The sequence below is a fragment of the Phasianus colchicus genome, chromosome 8 (assembly GCF_987193195.1).
Source record: "Phasianus colchicus chromosome 8, bPhaCol1.hap1.1, whole genome shotgun sequence".
In the NCBI taxonomy this organism is placed as follows: domain Eukaryota; kingdom Metazoa; phylum Chordata; class Aves; order Galliformes; family Phasianidae; genus Phasianus; species Phasianus colchicus.
Genome location: NC_143443.1, coordinates 28,266,711 through 28,283,312, shown reverse-complemented (window position 1 = coordinate 28,283,312; position 16,602 = coordinate 28,266,711). Strand labels below are relative to the sequence as shown.

Sequence of the window (16,602 nt, the reverse complement as noted above, 5' to 3'; positions counted from 1 at the left end):
GAGATGGGAACAGCGGATGGTAAAGGAGAAAATCCCTCTGTAAGCAGTATCAAGCTTCTGGAATGGATGGGCAAAGCAATGTGATGAGGGTAGGATCTGGAGTGTGCACTGTGGGGCTGCTCTCCTCCTGCTGTGCCTCCCTTTCTCTGGACCATCACAAGTTGAATGGCCATTGGATTTTGATGCTTTCTCCACAAATCTGGAGTGCTGCTGCTTTGATTGCAGCTCTCACCAGCTAGCCACTGAGGTTGTGTTTCTCTTTGTTTGTGAGCATTAGAAAACTCTCGAGAGCAGTTCCTGCCTGCAAGATGCTAATCTTGTCCTTGACTAAATTGGTTCCAGTGCTGGAGGCAAAGCAGTACACGAGCCAGGCTATGCCTCACAGGAGCTTACTAGAGACTTTCTCCAAGTTTTTACTTTCATTAAAAAGTATTAATTTATTAGCACCGATGTTTAATTATGTTATGTTCACCTTTTGGATGGAAAACATAGCTTGAAGCAAGGGCAGTGCTGCTGCATGCTGGCCACAGTGCTGCTGCCTGTTTGTTCTGCTGCGTTGGTGCCCACATGATCCCAGCAGCACCCCCAAATAACCTAGGTGAGAACAGAGGGTTACTGAGAATGACACAGCTGTTCACTGTCGAATCATAGAATCACTGAAGTTGGAAAAGGCCCCTAAGATCATCACATCCAACTGTCCACCTACCACTAGTATTGCCACTAAATCATGTCCCTCAGTTCTGCATCCTTCCATGATCCTTCATCACCCCCAGAGATGGTGACACCACCAGCTGTCTGGGCAGCCTGTGCCAGTGCCCAATCACCCTTTGTTCCTAATATCCATCCTGAAGCTTCCATGGGAAAAGAGATTGCAGGCTGGTTAAATCAGCCAAGCTACGAGGGTCCCTCAAAAGTCTGTTAAGGGTGAGATTTAAGAATCAGATGGGAACATGGAGAAGTTCTGAGGAAGCTGAATTTGCTGGAAAGGCTTGAGCTTGTTCATCAGCAGCTTCTTGTCACAGATTTTCTGCTGAAATGGGAAATGAAAATAATGATCTAACTCTTAAATCTGCAATAGGATTAGTGATAACTTCAGAGTATTTATGTAATGGGTTTGAGATTTAACTCAGCATAACTGTCTCTCATTCATGTAAACAAAGTGCAAGATGAAGTAGGATCTTTTTTATCCAGTAAATGGTTGTTTTGCTGGTTTGAGAGCTTTCATTTCTCATGCCTCATAGGACAGAAAGGGAGAACTTTTCCAGTTTTCTTGGGAAAAAAAGGAAAGGCCATTCTTTGTCCTGGAGCTGTGCTGCCTCAGCCCCATCTGTGTGCTGGGGCCCTGCTGGAAATGCTACTGAGTGCTGGTGGATCAGGGCAGGAGGAAGCAGTACTTCATCAGTTCTAAGCCTTCCATTTCCACACTTGTTAACCCTAAACTGAAGTTTAGTAGGAGTTGGTTCAGAAGAGTTGGTAAATTTCAATCCTAGGTGATGTCTGCACATTATTTATTACTATTATATGTTGTTACCTTTTTTTTTTTTTTTTTTTTTTGTTATTTTTATTAATACTATTTTGGAGTGAGCTTATCTGCTGATGACTGTATCATGGCATTCCAGAGAAAGTCTCAAGCCTCCCCGGATAGACGTCAGCATGCTGTTATTCCCCTGCACTAGTGCAGTAGTCTTGTGCAGTTGTTCTACTCTACACCTCTAGAAATGGGCTCAGCCCTGGCTGTGATGCCACAGCACAGCTCGAAGGGCTCTGCTGTAGAGGAAATGTTAAGAAGACAGAGGACACCGGGGCTCTTTGTCTTTCTCTGATCCCAGAGCTCTTGGTTTTGCTTTCTCAAATCCTTTGCTTTTTCTTCCCCTTCTGTTATGTTTCTCTTGCTTGTTGGAGGAATGATGCCATTAAATCAACAAAGAATGGTGGGAAAATGCTTTGATGTGAGGGGGTGTGCATGTGTGTGTGCATGTCCTCTATCCCCTCCCCCCCCCAAAAAAAAAAACACTCAAAAAATCCCTCTGTATATCTGTCGGCTTCCTTTAATTTGCGTTTTGCCTGTGAGAGAGAAGAAAAAAATCTCTCTTCAAGTATTTTTGGCAGTTAACCTCCTGTACTTGCATTGATGTGGTACAAACCACGGGCTGTTGTTCCAGGACTGTCGTTCACCATCACTGTGATAGCTAATCTCTTTAGGGCCTCACGTTTTCCCAGTCACTGCTTTGTGAATGTGGCATCCCAGGCTTCCTTTTCCTATGGGAAAGAGGAATCCCTTGGCCATGGGCTCTTGATGTCAGTATGCCTGTCGTTCTGCTGCTCTGTAGGGCAGGGATGAAGTGGTGCTTTCCTGTGGATATAGCCATGCAGAGTGATGGACAGGAATGATGCAAGGCCTTCTGCAGCACTTTGACAACGATCCATCTTTTCTAACCCAGAGACCTTCCAAGACCATCTTCTTTTCCTTGCATGAGCTAAAGTAGCCCTGCCCTGGGGCTACTCCTGCAGGAGGAAGATGAACATTTTTGGAAATCAGCTGCTGGCTGTGGTAGAGAGCAGTTTTCCCCCAGCAAGGCCCTGTGGTATGTGTTTTGCCACCTCCATGGAACACACACTGCATCAAGGAAGAGAAGAACGTGGCTGAGCTGAGTGGCCCACAAGATGCTCATGTTGTATTTGAGCTATGGCAAATCGAATTGCATAGTTGAGTTTTTGGTGGTTTTTTTTCTTTTTCTTGAGAACAGCTGTTCTATTTGATCAAACACCTCTCAGTAGCCCCTTCCTGGATATAGTGATACATTACGTTAGATAGCAAACAACGGAAGTCCTCTAAGTTACAGGTCAGATGGTCACCAACCCTAGAATGAAATGGCTGTGCAGAGTCTAAGGAGTGAGAGTGAGACAGAACAAAACTTAACAAGAAGGGGAAAAAAAAACCCTAAATCTTAGCAGAAAAATGAAGGAGTAGGGAGCAAACACAGCAGGAAGGGCTGTGGGGAGAGAAGGGAATCAGCGGTGGCAGCTTTAGAGGAAGTTCTGTCTCTGTCACACCACTGGAGGATCCAGCCCTGGGGCTTGGCAGCAAGCAAGATTTCTGCTTTGAAAAAATTGTTGGGATTGTTTTCTTCCCTGCTGGGAAGGGAGCCTGCTCCAGCCTGCTCTCGGGGATATTTACCTTAGGAAGAGGACCTTCTTTAACATCCTGCCCTGCCTGACTCGCTCTATATTTTTCTAGCTGATGTCTGTCCTGATTCGGTTTGATCCCAACTTGCCCTCTTGGCCTTGTGCTGCTGTTTCCTTAGTTGTTTCCCTCTTGTTCCTTAGCTCAATCCTGCTCCATTGAGAGCTACTTCTTAGGCAGGCGATACGTGACCTGGTCCCCAGTGTGCTGGGGATGCATCGCTTCTCATATCAACAGCCCAAACAGCCCCACATCCCAGCACGGTTTGCTAGGACCCTGTGCTGATGTTACTGATGCACTGGAGCACAGACGTGCAGTCTATGGCCTAGTGACACTTCAGAGGCTTCTTGAGGTCGATGGGCGCTCTGCTAACGGGACATGTTACAAAGGGAGGTGACACTGGCTCCTTTCAGCTGTCAGCCAACCAATTTGTTTGCCAGTGTGAGCTCCAGTGACTCACCAGTTGGTCTGCTATGGAAAGACTGGGATGTTTTGCAAAGGAAGATATTGCAGTATCACCCTGAATTTTCACTCAGCTCCCCTGTATTGCACATAGAAAAGCAACATGGCACTACAATACAAGATTGCTTAGAGCTCCTCGTGACAGTGTTCATGTCTTGCTTCCCTTCTCTCTTCCTTCTTTTTTTTCTTAATTTTTCTTGGATGCCATTCCCTGTCTTCCAGTGGAGTGAAGAGAAGCCTGTTGTTTGCTCAGCAAACTGAAACGCTTTGTGTGCATTTTCTGCTGCCGTTTTGTTAAAGTTCAGAGTTCCTAGGTTAGAGCTGCCTCTTCTCAATGCGAGGCTTGTTCCAACTTCCAGAGCAGCCCACGCAGAGCTGGTGGGGTTCATCTGTGCAGTTCACAGCCTACAGCCCACCAGACACATTGTTTGCCTCTCTCCTTCCATGATTCATCCTTTGCAACAAAGACAACCCCAATGCTCCCGGCTGGAGTGTGAAGCCAGGCAGTGCTGGATTTTAGGTGCAGCAATAGAAGCAGTCTGGATTTTTTTTTCTTTCTTCCTTGTTAGCACTTATTATGTCTGGAAATCAGACAGCTTTGTGACAGTGGTCATAATTGGCTGACACAGCAGGCTTAATAGGGAAAATATGCTAGTTCTCTAATTTCCATGTTTAGAGGGACTTCAGTTTGCCTTATTTTTGTGACTTTTACCTTTTTTTTTTTTTTTTCTAATCTAGCAATGATTCTTCAATGAGAAAGTTCAGTGTTTACTGGAGGCCTGCTGTTCATTCTTTTTGGTATTATTTGTTTTCCTTTCCTTTGATAAACACAGCACTTCACATTTTGCTGTGGGGAGATTTCTTTTTTCTACAAATATTTATGAAGTACTCTTTTGTGAAAAAATGAAGGAGTTTCATCCGGCTGACACTGGATTGAGTATTTTATTCTTTTTTTTTTTGTTGTTGTTCCCATGAAAAGCTAAAGCAGAAAGGCTGGCCAGTTAGTGCAGATGCCAGCCTGGGCAATGGAACCTGGTTTGTGGCAATGAAAACCAAGTTAGCAAACTTCTTGCCTGCCATCCTGCGCTCATCAGCCTATTGAGCACTGGTGAGACCTACTGGAACCACATGGTTCTCCTCTCCTCCAGAGAAGAGTGATTTGGGGGTGAGAGCTGCAAGCTGGGACACAGGGAAGCCAGGTTGTTTTAGGGATGGGCCAGAGACCATGTCCTTTGCCAAATCACTGTCACCTGTATAGAATGGCTTGAGATGGAAAGGAGCATCAAGATCATCCAGTTCCAACTCCCCAGCTGCAGGCAGGGTTGCCCCAGTTTCCTGGTAGTAATGGTACTCCTTATCTTCCACCTCCTGTCTCTGTAGAGGAGAGTTTATCTTTTAGCATGTATCTTATTAGAATCCTTTACCCAGTGGCTGGGGCCTCTCTACCTTGATAAAATAAATAATCAAATTTAGATTAAATGGCCTAATATAATCTTGTCCAGTGGTTACTAAAACACTTCAGTGGAAGTTCATTCTGAGCCTGTCTTTCCATTTCCTCATAAGGTCAAGCTATGAAGTAATTAGATGTAGACATAGGTTGTTATTGTAGCAAAATGACAAAGATCAGTGATTATTGGAAGGGAATGGCTTTTTATAATCTAGTTTAATGGTCATTTACCTTTCAGTGACCTTGGTGTCAGGCAAAATTGGCAGCTCTACTGCAAGGAATGTGCTTCCTCAATGGGGGCTTTGCAAGCTGCTGCATTTTTGGCTCTAGCTTTACATGAACTAGGACAGACACTGCTGCAGTGCAAGGGACTTTCTGTCTGCAAAGAAAGGCCATAGACTGGAGCCAAAAGAAGCCCTTTTCAGTGCTTCCTTCTGTCACTGAATTGACATTGAAACAGATCAGTTGTGTTTCAAGCAGTTCTTTGCTTATTGCTGCCACCAAAGTTGCAACCTTCGTACAGAGAGATCTGCTGTGGTCAGAGGGCTGCCCAGGAGTCTCTGCAAAAATGGTTTCATTGTCTTGGGCTGAAAAGGAGGGAAAATGGCCCTCTTCCTCCATTTAAGTGCAGGCAAGAGGAGCTGGTAGTTCTGGTTGTATTCTGTACCCCGTAAGTCCTTCCTGCGCCAGTAAAAAGTAAGATTTCTGTGTATTTTAAAGTTCTGTCTTTTCATTGACAGATGACTTCGATGAGTCAAGTTCTGTGCATTGACAATTATGCTCCCACACTTTTCTTCATTGCTAACTGGGAAATCCTTATAGTTGTATCCATGACTGAGACTTGTGTCCCTGAAGAAGAGCATGATAGGAGCTGTGTTGTGCTATCTAATGTAACCTATTTTTGTGGCAATACTTGGTGAGGAGATGGGAGTATTCTATCCTGGGGCTTGGGAGAGTTGGCTTCAGTAGAGGTTTCCACAGTGACCTTGGCTAAATCTTTCAATTCTTCTGGTCTTGCTTTCCCCAGCCTTAACCTCAGAGGTAATCTGTTCTTCATAAGTAAGCAGAATTTTTGCAAGTGCTGTGAAGGTATTTATTTGAAGTAGTCCCTCTAATAGAAGTAGATGGGTAGAAAGACTACTTGAGCAACGTTGGATTTGGGGCTTTGCAAAGGTATGAGAGAAGAGCCTTATAGCTGTGGGAGGACGTTTCACAAAAGCATCTTTGAGAGCTGCACTGCCTTGTGACTGCTTTCTGTCTACTTCTGATTTCTCATTCTGCTACTCGCAGCTTTTGATTTTGCAAATGCATTCCTTGCATCTGTAGCTGCTGCCCTGGAGAGCAAGCATAACTATGGGAGTAATTGCCACACATGCTGCCAGGAGGGAGAGCCATTTGTTTCAGGCTGCTTTGGATAACCACCAGTGTGGTTTTGCCGTGAATATGTTCAGCACATCATCACCACAGCACGAGAGGTCTTTAGCTGACATCACGCAGTAGTTTCCAGCACTCTGAGTCCTGAGGTGGTTTGACATATGTGGGCTTATAACTGTTTTTAATTCTACTGACTTGCTGGGACCTGCTGTGATTGTTGCTTGCAGAGCGGATCTGGCCTTGCACTCAGCCTTCTTCCTTCCTACATTCATCGCTCTGATGAGTTTTAGATTGTTCTCATCTGATATGAGAGAATGAATGGTCACTTTCATTTTGATGGTGGCTTATTTTTGCAGGTATCAGGTTAGGACAGGGAACGTCCAGCTGAGATGAAAGTGATACTTGCATAGAAGCAGATGCTTATATGCTGCTTCTTGCTGAAGAGGACCAAAATTAATCTCTTGAGTCTGAATCCCATGAAGTCTGACAAAGTCTTTCCACTGACCTCTGTGGCCCCAAGATCACATCCCAAATGAGCTGCTTTGAATCGCTGCAAGCCTGAATGCAGCTTTGGTGGGCTGGAAAATGTAACCTACTGTAGTGTCATTCACAAGAGCCTGGCCTGTGTGTGTAAGCTAGCTGTGGAAGCCTAAGGGAAGAATAAAGTCATTTTCTGCTGCTGTGGGGGTGGAGGAGAGAATTATCCTCTCCTCCCTGCAAAGGCAGGATCACAACTGCCATATGGGCTGCTGGAGCAACTGACCACTTCTGAACCTTCAAATTAAGATTAGTTATTTCTTGCGCTGTGTCACTTCTGGTACCATCACTAACGCACAGAAGTCCTGTCCTCTGGGATAAACTGATAGGAACATACGTTTAGGCCTGACTTCAGCAGAAATTGACCTCAGTTTGGATTTTCAGAAGGGCACAGCTGCAGCGGATAAGTGGGATTTGCCCCAGTGGAGCTTTCTGAAGCTGGGGAGAAGCAGGCACTGAGCACACTTGATGCAAAGTGCTCTCAGTTCATTGTTTAGCAATGCTTATCAGTCTTATCTAATATTGTCCCCAAATACTACCTGTTTCCTTGTAACTTATGAAAAATGCTATTGTTTCTTGAAATGATTCTAACTTTCTCTAGGTAACGGTGGGTTCTAGCCAGGCAAAACAGCAGCTAACAAAAACATTCAAGTTAATGCAGCATGATGCGGGCATTTTCAACTCCCTAATGGTCCTAAATCAGACCAGAAAGAATGAATTGGGTGTAGAGGATAAAAATGAAGGGTGAGGAGATAGCAGTTAGAAATTTCCTCTGGAGCCACTGCTGATTGATCTGGACTCATTAGACCGTTTAAGAGTCAACCTAGTGAAGATTAATACAGTGTGAGAGCAGCAGTATGATTTTGAATTAATAGCTAGCAACAGAAAACTTTACAGCTTACAGTAACTTACTTTTTTCCATCTTCTAACAAGCTGTCACCTGAGGAGTGGTCAGCAGCTAAAGATGGGCAAGTGAGAAGGTGATGGCTCTCCTGCACCAGTGTTCCACGTGACACTGAGGTGGTAGCACTTGATCACAGAATCTTAGAATTTCCCAAGTTGGATGGGAACTCTAAGGATCATTAAGTTTACTTAAACCCAGTACGCTTCAGATGCTTTGCCCCGTAGAGCTGAAACATGAGCTCTTCTATGGCTCATGGTTGTGTACTGTGACTCACATAGAGTAGTATGGAAATGCTGTAAGTCAAGGCAAAGGCATATTGCCCCAGTTAAGTCACGCAGATGTCACAGCCACTTCTTCTTTGGCGGTGTGCTAAGGAGTCCCAGCCTGGCAGTGGTAACCTCACTCTGCTGCCCTTCTTCTTCCCCAGAGTCCTTAGCATCAGGGAGGTACTGGAGGGAGCTTCTGTCCAGTTGGATTTTGCCTGCTTTTCCCAATTACTTTTGTTCCTGTGCTGTGCTTCCTCTCTCACATAACACCCTGTTATTTCCTTTGTGGAATGTGGTCCTGACACAGCTGCTAATTAGCCCATGAAAAATTTCAGAGCAAACAAAAGCAAGTGATTAAACGCCTGCTGTTCAGCGTGAGCCTTGTCAGCCCCGTTGGTCAGTGGCAGAACTGAGCAGCACCTCCTCAGAAGGAAAACATGGTGTGTGGATGCTATCAAGTCATTGCAGAGAAATAAGGACTGAGCTTGGAAAGTGGAACTGAAAAGCAGGGTCATTGATAGATAACAATCCAGGTGGCTTCTGATAGGTGTTTGAAGGGACACAAGGTTCAGGTGTCAAGATCTTGATGGCTGCTTTTGTGTGCTCTCAGCCCTAATGCTCAAAATTCCTTTAATTTTTTCTTCCCTTGAGAGAAAGGATTATAGGAAGAAGAGAAGGTGTTTACCTGGGATTTTAGCAGTCTGTGAACAGGCTAAATGAATTTCTTTCTGTTACCAGAGGGAGGGTTCAAAAATAAATGTAAATTATACCTGGGCAGAAAAAAAAAATGCAGAAAAATGGAAAATACCAAATCAATGTATGTCATCTATTGAAATGCCACCGAGCTGCTTTGCCAACCATTGTCTCTGTTGCTTTCATAGCTCTCGAGCAGCTGCTCACAGAACTTGAAGACTTTCTGAGGATACTGGACAAGGAGAACCTGAGCAGCACTGCTCTCGTGAAGAAGAGCTTCCTCTCTGACCTGCTGCGGGTGTACACCAAGTCCAGCGGTACAGGCAGGGTGTGGGGCAGTGGGCTCTTGTGGGAATGGCTATGGGGTCTCCATGCAGCATTTTATTGAAGGTTGGCAGGGATGAGGGACGTGAAATTTAAAAGGAGAAAATGAAATGGCGATTATTTTTGCAGTGACCTCTAATTATTTATGTAAAATTACTATAGTTATGCATCCAGCTTTACAAGCAGAGGATTCCCAAGATTCCTGATCCTTTCTGTTTTCCTTATTAAACCTTAAGTTTATTTAATCCACTTTGTAAGATACACAGGATGTGCTGTTTGGCTAACTTAGTGCTTAAGTAGAAATTTTAACTTATGGAATTTCCTGACTGCACAGCATTTAATTTTTCTGTTTTTTATTATTGCTTGGGATTTTTTCTGTACGTTGTCTCAACCAACATGCTCTCCCCAGTGTGCACTTAGCACAGACACTTCTTACATCTGTCTTTGCTTTCCCAGTGCTAAGTTTTTTCCACACAGTGTATATGAAGGCTTCACTTTTGCCTTTGTTTGAATGCAGGAGGCGATGAAGAATATATTTACATGAACAAAGTGACTGTCAACAGACAGCAGGGTGACCAGGAGAAGCAAGATAAAGGTAAGGAATTGGAAATCAATGCTTGCCTTGTTCCTCAAGATGATGGAGGTGCATGTGGGGCCAGAGCCTTGGTTTTTGAGACTAGTGGAGGCCTCTCTGGAGGCTCTGGGAACTGAAGCAGCTGACAGTGTGGAAGGGCTGCCATTTTCATTGCATTCCTTTGGACATTGTGGTCCTTGCCAACACAAGGCGGTTATTCCTGGAAGTAGCACTTTGGAGAGCATTATTTTGGGATAAAAAATGTTGCCTTCTAAGGCTTGCAGCTCCAGTGCCTGAAATATTTAAGGAAGCTGTCATGTTTCCTTTGGCCGTGGAAGAAGTCACTTCACCTTTCGAGACCCTAAAAGCCTGTCCCGTTGGTGTAGTTTTGCACTAGGGTCTGAGCTGTCACAGCCCTGCAAGGTGACCCCCAGACACAGCCTGCACCATCTGTGTGAGAAGAGCAACAGTGTCCCCTGGGGGCTGAGAGATCTGCAGTGTACAAGCCAAGAAATCAAACCTTTGTAGGCTTCATTTCCAATTTAGATTTCCCAAATTTTGAATTTATAATGTGGCAAAGAATATAATTCTTTAAAAGTACTTATGCTCTTTGAAGTTCATCACAAATGCTGTATTTGATAACTGCATAGAGCAAGTTACTGCTGATATGCATCTCCTTAATGCACACACAGTCGGAAGCAGATCCAACCCCAAAGTTTCCAGTCCAAAACAACAAAGGGATGCATTACTGCAGCCAGCTGTTGATGTGCTGATCCTACACTAGTCAGGGTTGCACTGTTCCTGTGTTTTCAGAGTTGTTTGGTTCAGTTTTGTCATTTTGTGTTGGCTTTTTTGGTTGGTTGGTTGGTTCATTTTTAAACTACCTGCAGCTGAATTTAGGTTAACTCCAAATACCCCTGAGGATAGGATGTCCCCCCGTATTACGCAGGCAGCCCCAGCATGAGCTACAGGCAGGCTCCTCTGGGTCATGCTGTAATGCTCTGTAACAGGACTGCATAGCCACCCAGTAGCTCTCAGTGGCTGAGTCACAACAGATGCACCTCTTTATCTAAGTTGTCATTTGGGTGGATAAAGCACGGCTTGCACTGACTGACCATGCTGAAACTCAGGGATGTATTTCAGACAACTTATTTTTAGAGTTGCTTCTTCTATTTCAGACTTCTCCCCATCCAGGCTGTGAGCCGACCCACTCGGTCCCTCCCTGTGGGATCTGGCGCTTCTCTCTTTCTCTGTTTTCAGCAACCTCCCTATTCCAAGTAAAACTTCTGGGTTATTTGGAAATGCTGAAGTCATTGAGATACGCGTGGAATCTTGGCCATAGCTTCATCATGGTATACAGCCCTGAGCCTGTGTCAGTCACTGCATGGAAAGTGTCTGGGCAGCGGTGGGATCTGCAGGATTGGGGTTAGCAGGTGGAGAGGGCTGTGCCCACTGGGGCTGGGAGATGTGATACGGATCCCCCTGTGCTCCCTTTATCTCATTTATCCACAGCCTTTGGTGGGATGTGGTGAACACATTTCTGTGGCTGAGGTCAGTGGGACCTCTCATGCCCTGCAGGTTTCTCACACCACCATAGCTGGGCTTGGGTGTGCTGTAGCAACACAGCATGAAATGCTTCCAAAAGTGATAACGCTTCAGCCCCTAATGGAGGGGAAATGCATTTTCCTGGCATGATGAGGTTCAGTGGGATGATTTCTGGGTTTGCCACAGAGCTGAGAACAGATGGGCATCACTTGCAAAGGTCAGGCAGTAGCTAGCACTGTTGCAGTGACTGCTCTTCTGCAGAGCTGAGCTTGGGAGGTTCTGCCTGGCACAGGAAGGTGCAAGCTGGCCTGTCCATTTCTCTGCTAGAGAAGCACCCATAACGTGTACTGTGTAGATATCTGAATGTGGAGATAACCTCTTCCAGGGAGATGTGCACTGAGGCTTTACAAAATCCCAGTCTTGTTTCTGCTGTTTCCAAAAGCAGCAATGGCCTCAGCAACTCCTTGGTCCACTTGCATAAAGACTGACCTCCAAAAGCAGCCTGTTGATATGACTCTAGCAGTGTCTGGAGGCTCTGGGAACTGAAGCAGCATGGGGCATTTTGGTAGGTGCATCTCTCCATCAGAACCTTATGAGACATCCAGCAGTCCTTCCTGTGTTGTGCATTGGTGTCTGTCAGTCTGTGAGTCTCTGTGCATTTAGCTGGTGCTGATGAGCAGGAAGCCTGTGCCAGAGGGAGCAATCTGCCTTGAGAGATGTGCTTTGGTCTCTTGCACCATCCAGCTGGGAGCTCACTGCAGCCTGGGGCAGAGCTGTTGTTGTGGCTTCTGAGCCTCAGAGTAATGTGGTTTCCATTTTCTATTTTTAAAGCCCAGAAATACACAGCAAGGTTGATGCCAGCATCTTTTGAGTACAGTGCTTACTGCTGCTGGGCACTGCACCATGCCTTGGTGGTTCTTGTGTGTGCCCAAGGAGCATGGCTGGCGCCTTAGCAGGTGACCAAGGGAGCCAGAGCATCAACTCAGATTTTGGACTTAATTCCCTTGCTTAATCAACTGAACCTGCAAGATGTGAATTATCTCAGCCTCGTTTCTCCCAAAGTACTTGCACAGAGACACTGTGTAAAAGTGCACAGAATGCACTGCACGGAATAAAGCAAAATAACGTTCTTAATTTTTTTGGCTGTTCAGTGCCTGTCTCCCACTTGTTCCTGAGCATCACTGAATTTGCTGTCTTGGAGGTCGTGGGATTTGGGGACTTGCCTGAGGCCACCCAGGAGCTCTGTGCTGAGGAGGAGGACTGCACACAAGCTGTCTGAGCCTTTGACATACTGAATCACTCTGCATTCAGCTGCTTAGAAAATTTGACTTTCTAGAGGCTGAAGCTGATCAGTTGGTGCAGTTTTGTTGCCATATGTCTTTTCACATGTTTGGCCTCTGCTGCTTCAGGAGCATCTCTTCCTTAGCTGGTAGATTCAATAGCAATTACATTTCTGTTCCTTGCTGGCTTTGAAGCATTGTGCAGCCCAGCCCAACCTAGTAGGTCTGGGCTTCACAGTTCTCTTTCTGGAAGGAAAAATATGACCCCCCCAAAAAACAGAATCAGGTTCTTTTGCTCTGAATCCTCATGCCACATTCCTGGACATAGCCTGAAGTGACATGGATACTCCAGTGCTGCCTCTAATTATCCCTCTGCTTCCTACCTAAATAGTACCTTACTGTTCCTGCACCTCCTGGATAGCCAGTATTTTGCTGTCACTGATATAATTGTGTTTCTGGTTTGCAGCTCTGGATGGGAAAAACTCCTTGACCAATGGAGACTTGGGACTGCATTCATCCCCTCCCCAGAAGAGCCTTCCAGAGCTGCCCCCTCCAAAGGTAGGTGTTACAGAGCCTTTGCTTTTTCACTGTCTAGCCCTCAACCTGGAGACATCAACTTCTGAAGGCTTCATGGTCACTTTTATTATGCAGAGTGCAGCATGGCTAAATGGACAGACCTCTGCCAGCAGTTTGCTCATCAGACAAACAGGCCTGATGAGCTTTGTTAATTCAACTAGGAGCTCCCCAGTATATGGATTTTCTGCCCCAGGCCTGGGAGGAAGGTGGCTGGAGAAGGCAATGTGGGGCCGCACTGCCTTACAGAATCCATTTTCCCACTGCTTTCAATGTTCAGAGATGCAAGACCAAGGCGCTGTGCTCCAGCTTACTGAGGGCTTGCATCAAAAAACTGCAAACAGTGTTCCTTTAGATTATTCCACAGGGACAGCCATAAATCTAGTGAGGGTATAGTTCACCATGGTCAGATTTCAGTGGGATTTTGTCCTCATGCCAAAAAGCCAGCCCAGCTGTCCTTGAGGGATGCACATGCCCCCATGCTGCTGTTCTGTAGCTGGTCTGACGTGGGAATCACAGCAGTTGGGATTTCGGGATGTGAAAGGAAAGGAGGGCAGGGGGTGTGAGCAAGGGCAGTGTGGGGGAGGACCACAGAGAACCTGCTCCTTCCTCAGGACAGGCTGCATGCTTCAGCAAAACAGCTAGTTACATACCACAGAGACCTCTTTGGTAGGGAGACTCAAGAAACCCAGCATTCAAAGCACTTTCCTCAAACAGCTTAGCTCTTAGACACCCTTGTTCCAGGGTCAGCTCTTAGGAGGCCTGTACCTGATCTTCTGTTGTTTCCTGGCTTCTGCCCTGAAAATCTGGATGTGCATCAGGTGTTATAGGATGGCTCTAAAGCATCTGTTGTGTCTTTCTGATAGAGCAATTGGAAAGTCAAATGAGGAAATTAGGAAAAACAGTCCTTAGTGATGGCTGAGAAGGTTATTCTTTGCTCCCAGGCCAACTGCCTGTGCCAGAACTGCCTTCTCTCACTGCTTGCCAGTGGAGATAACCTCACTTGCATAAAGCAATCGAGTACCTCCTCACTGGGAGCATCTGAGGAGCTGTTGGCTGCAAAGATATCTGAACACTCAGCGGTACTTCAATATTTCAAGGAGTGTTGCTGGGGAGATCCTTAATGTGGTCTCAATTAGAAGGTGGAAATTGCTACTGTGGCAAAACAAATTGTCTGTGCTTGGTGCACCTGTTGTGGGTGTGAGCAGTGACCGCCTGGGTGAGGTTAGGAGAGGACCTCTGGATGTATTTATTTTATGTTTGGGGTTTTATGTTTGGTGGTGATGAAGCATCCCGTGCTGAGGCTTCAGACTTGCCTCTCGGGGTGTAGGAGAAATGTGGTGATAAAGCTCTGTACAGAGGGATGTGTCCAGTGCTCACAGACAACAGTTAGTGAGCTGCCCAAGAGAGAGTGGCCCAGCAGTCTCCTACTGATTTGGTTTTGTCCCAGAGCAGCATTTAGGCAGTAAGTCCCACAGACTGTGGCTTGGATGTCAGTGCCCTTCCATCCTCTGATGGCCCTGGCAGCTCTCCTTGCTCTGCTGCTTCCTGCAGCCATCTTCTGGGAAAGTCACGCAGTACAGATGTGGACTCTCAAGATGGATTTATTTGCATGCTCCATTGTGCCACAGTGTAACAGGCACAGTTCTGTGAGGGCCAAATTGGCTTAGATAACACAGCAGCTCTTTGACTTAAGATAGAGACAAAACAACTCCCATGCCTTTGGGAAAAGAAAAATGGAAAAAAAAAACTTCAGTGGCAGCTGAGGCGCAGTCCCACCTAGTCCCTGTTGGTTTCCATTGTCTGTAGGAAACAAAACAGAGCACCCCCTTTCCCCCACCCCTTCCCTGACACTCATGGGATGGTGTCAGAAAATCCACAGCCTTTCTTTTTGTAGGCCATTTGTTTATGACATAACACAATGTGAGTTGGCTGCACACACAAGGCCACTGCATATGGCACTTGCAGACAAATTCTCAGCCAGGGAAGGGATTAAGTAAAGCTTTGGAGTGGTTGGATTTGTTTTCATTTCTTTAATTTAACACGTTAGGACAAGTTCCTAAGTGCTTGGAGGCAAGTGTTTTCTGACAGTGTGTCCTACGTGGCTCTGAAAGCAAGCTCAGGATCTGCTCACAGCATCTGGCTGCCCCATGACGAGTTTTTGTCTGAGACCACGTGCAGCTCGCCCTCGTGGGAGTAGTGGTTTTGCAGAGTGTGGCCAGGCTACCTGACTACCTAAGCATCCCCTATCATGGGCAGGTGTTGGCCAGAAGATCTTTTCATTTAAAGCATTCTAGGCAGTACCCCCTGGTGGAAATAGCCAAGGCAGGATGAACAGCTTTAAACCTACATTTGATGGTGCAAGGGAACAATCCTGCCTTAGACCATGCTGTGATGCTGGTGCTCAGCTGGGCCATAGAGTTCTCGAGGCCACCCCAAGCGATCATAAGGTCCAGCATGAAGGAACATGCATGGTCTGTGACCTTCAGTGTTATTGTATCTGCAGGAACAGACCTGCTCTTCTGCCTGTCCTGCTGAGAGGAGTGGGGTTTCAGCCCTGCATGCACTGAACATCCTATCCAGGATTTGCACAGGTCCCAATCAGGAGCCAGTTGAAGTGGTGAGAGCCAGAGCATACTGTCAGATGACCGAGGGTGGTTTGACCTGGGCGAGGAGAGGGGAAACCGCTGGGGAACAGGGGAGCACTGCTGGGAGGTTGTGATGGGAGAGGTGGGATGCCACATGCTATGGGGAGAGAGTAAGCTGTGGGCTCATCTGCCTGTTATCTCCAGCTCTGCCGTCTCACATTCAACAGTCATATGAATTACTTGAGAAGTAAAAATGTGCTGCTTAGCTTCCTCCTTTTTTCTCATGTGTTGGTATTACCAAAGGATCAAGGCTGTTTTTCCTGCCAGCCCCTGCTTGTGTTTAGGGAGGGGCTTGGCAAGCACCACTGGGATTTTCCAGCACTTGAACTCCCTTCAAAGGCTTATTTTCCATCAGTGTTGTTTATCCATTTCCTTCATTTTTTGCTCAGAACACAATTAAGGATTCCTGCTATTTCCTCAAAGAGCTGTTGGTTTGCAATCCACCAGACTTCGAGAAACGACCAACAACTTCTCAGGCTCTGCTTTTCAGGGCAAAGCCAGGGTTGTCCCTTTGCTGCCCCTCTGGTTCCCTGTCAGGGTGATCAGCAGTGCAGGGAGCTGTGCTATTATGAAGAGGCTGACAGGGGCCATACAGCAGGCAGGAGTGCAGGCTCGCAGTAAGGCCAGCGGGCTGGGACTGCTGCTGGTGGGGAAACGTTTGAGCTGATCCTCCCAGAGCTTTCAGCAAATTTAAAGGAAGTAATATTTATGACACAGCTATGTGGTAATTTCAAAGAACTCCGTTATGCTTTAACTTCACACTGGGAACCCTCAGCAGTCCCATACTTTTT

General features: G+C 46.2%; 1 protein-coding gene across 10 annotated transcripts in view; it reads left to right on the top strand.

Moving 5' to 3' along the window:
• The window catches only part of AFAP1L2 (actin filament associated protein 1 like 2), a 55,543-nt gene that overhangs the window by 23,906 nt on the left and 15,035 nt on the right, over nt 1–16,602 (top strand). For 4 of the 10 annotated variants that reach the window (XM_090145527.1, XM_090145526.1, XM_090145529.1 and 1 more), the window contains exons 2-5: nt 9,056–9,190; nt 9,709–9,786; nt 13,057–13,148; nt 15,670–15,783. In XM_090145527.1, the coding sequence (XP_090001653.1) occupies nt 9,056–9,190; nt 9,709–9,786; nt 13,057–13,148; nt 15,670–15,783 (419 nt within the window). The remainder of the gene's footprint in view (nt 1–9,055; nt 9,191–9,708; nt 9,787–13,056; nt 13,149–15,669; nt 15,784–16,602) is intronic. The other 6 variants (XM_090145533.1, XM_090145532.1, XM_090145530.1 and 3 more) reach the window with 3 other exon arrangements.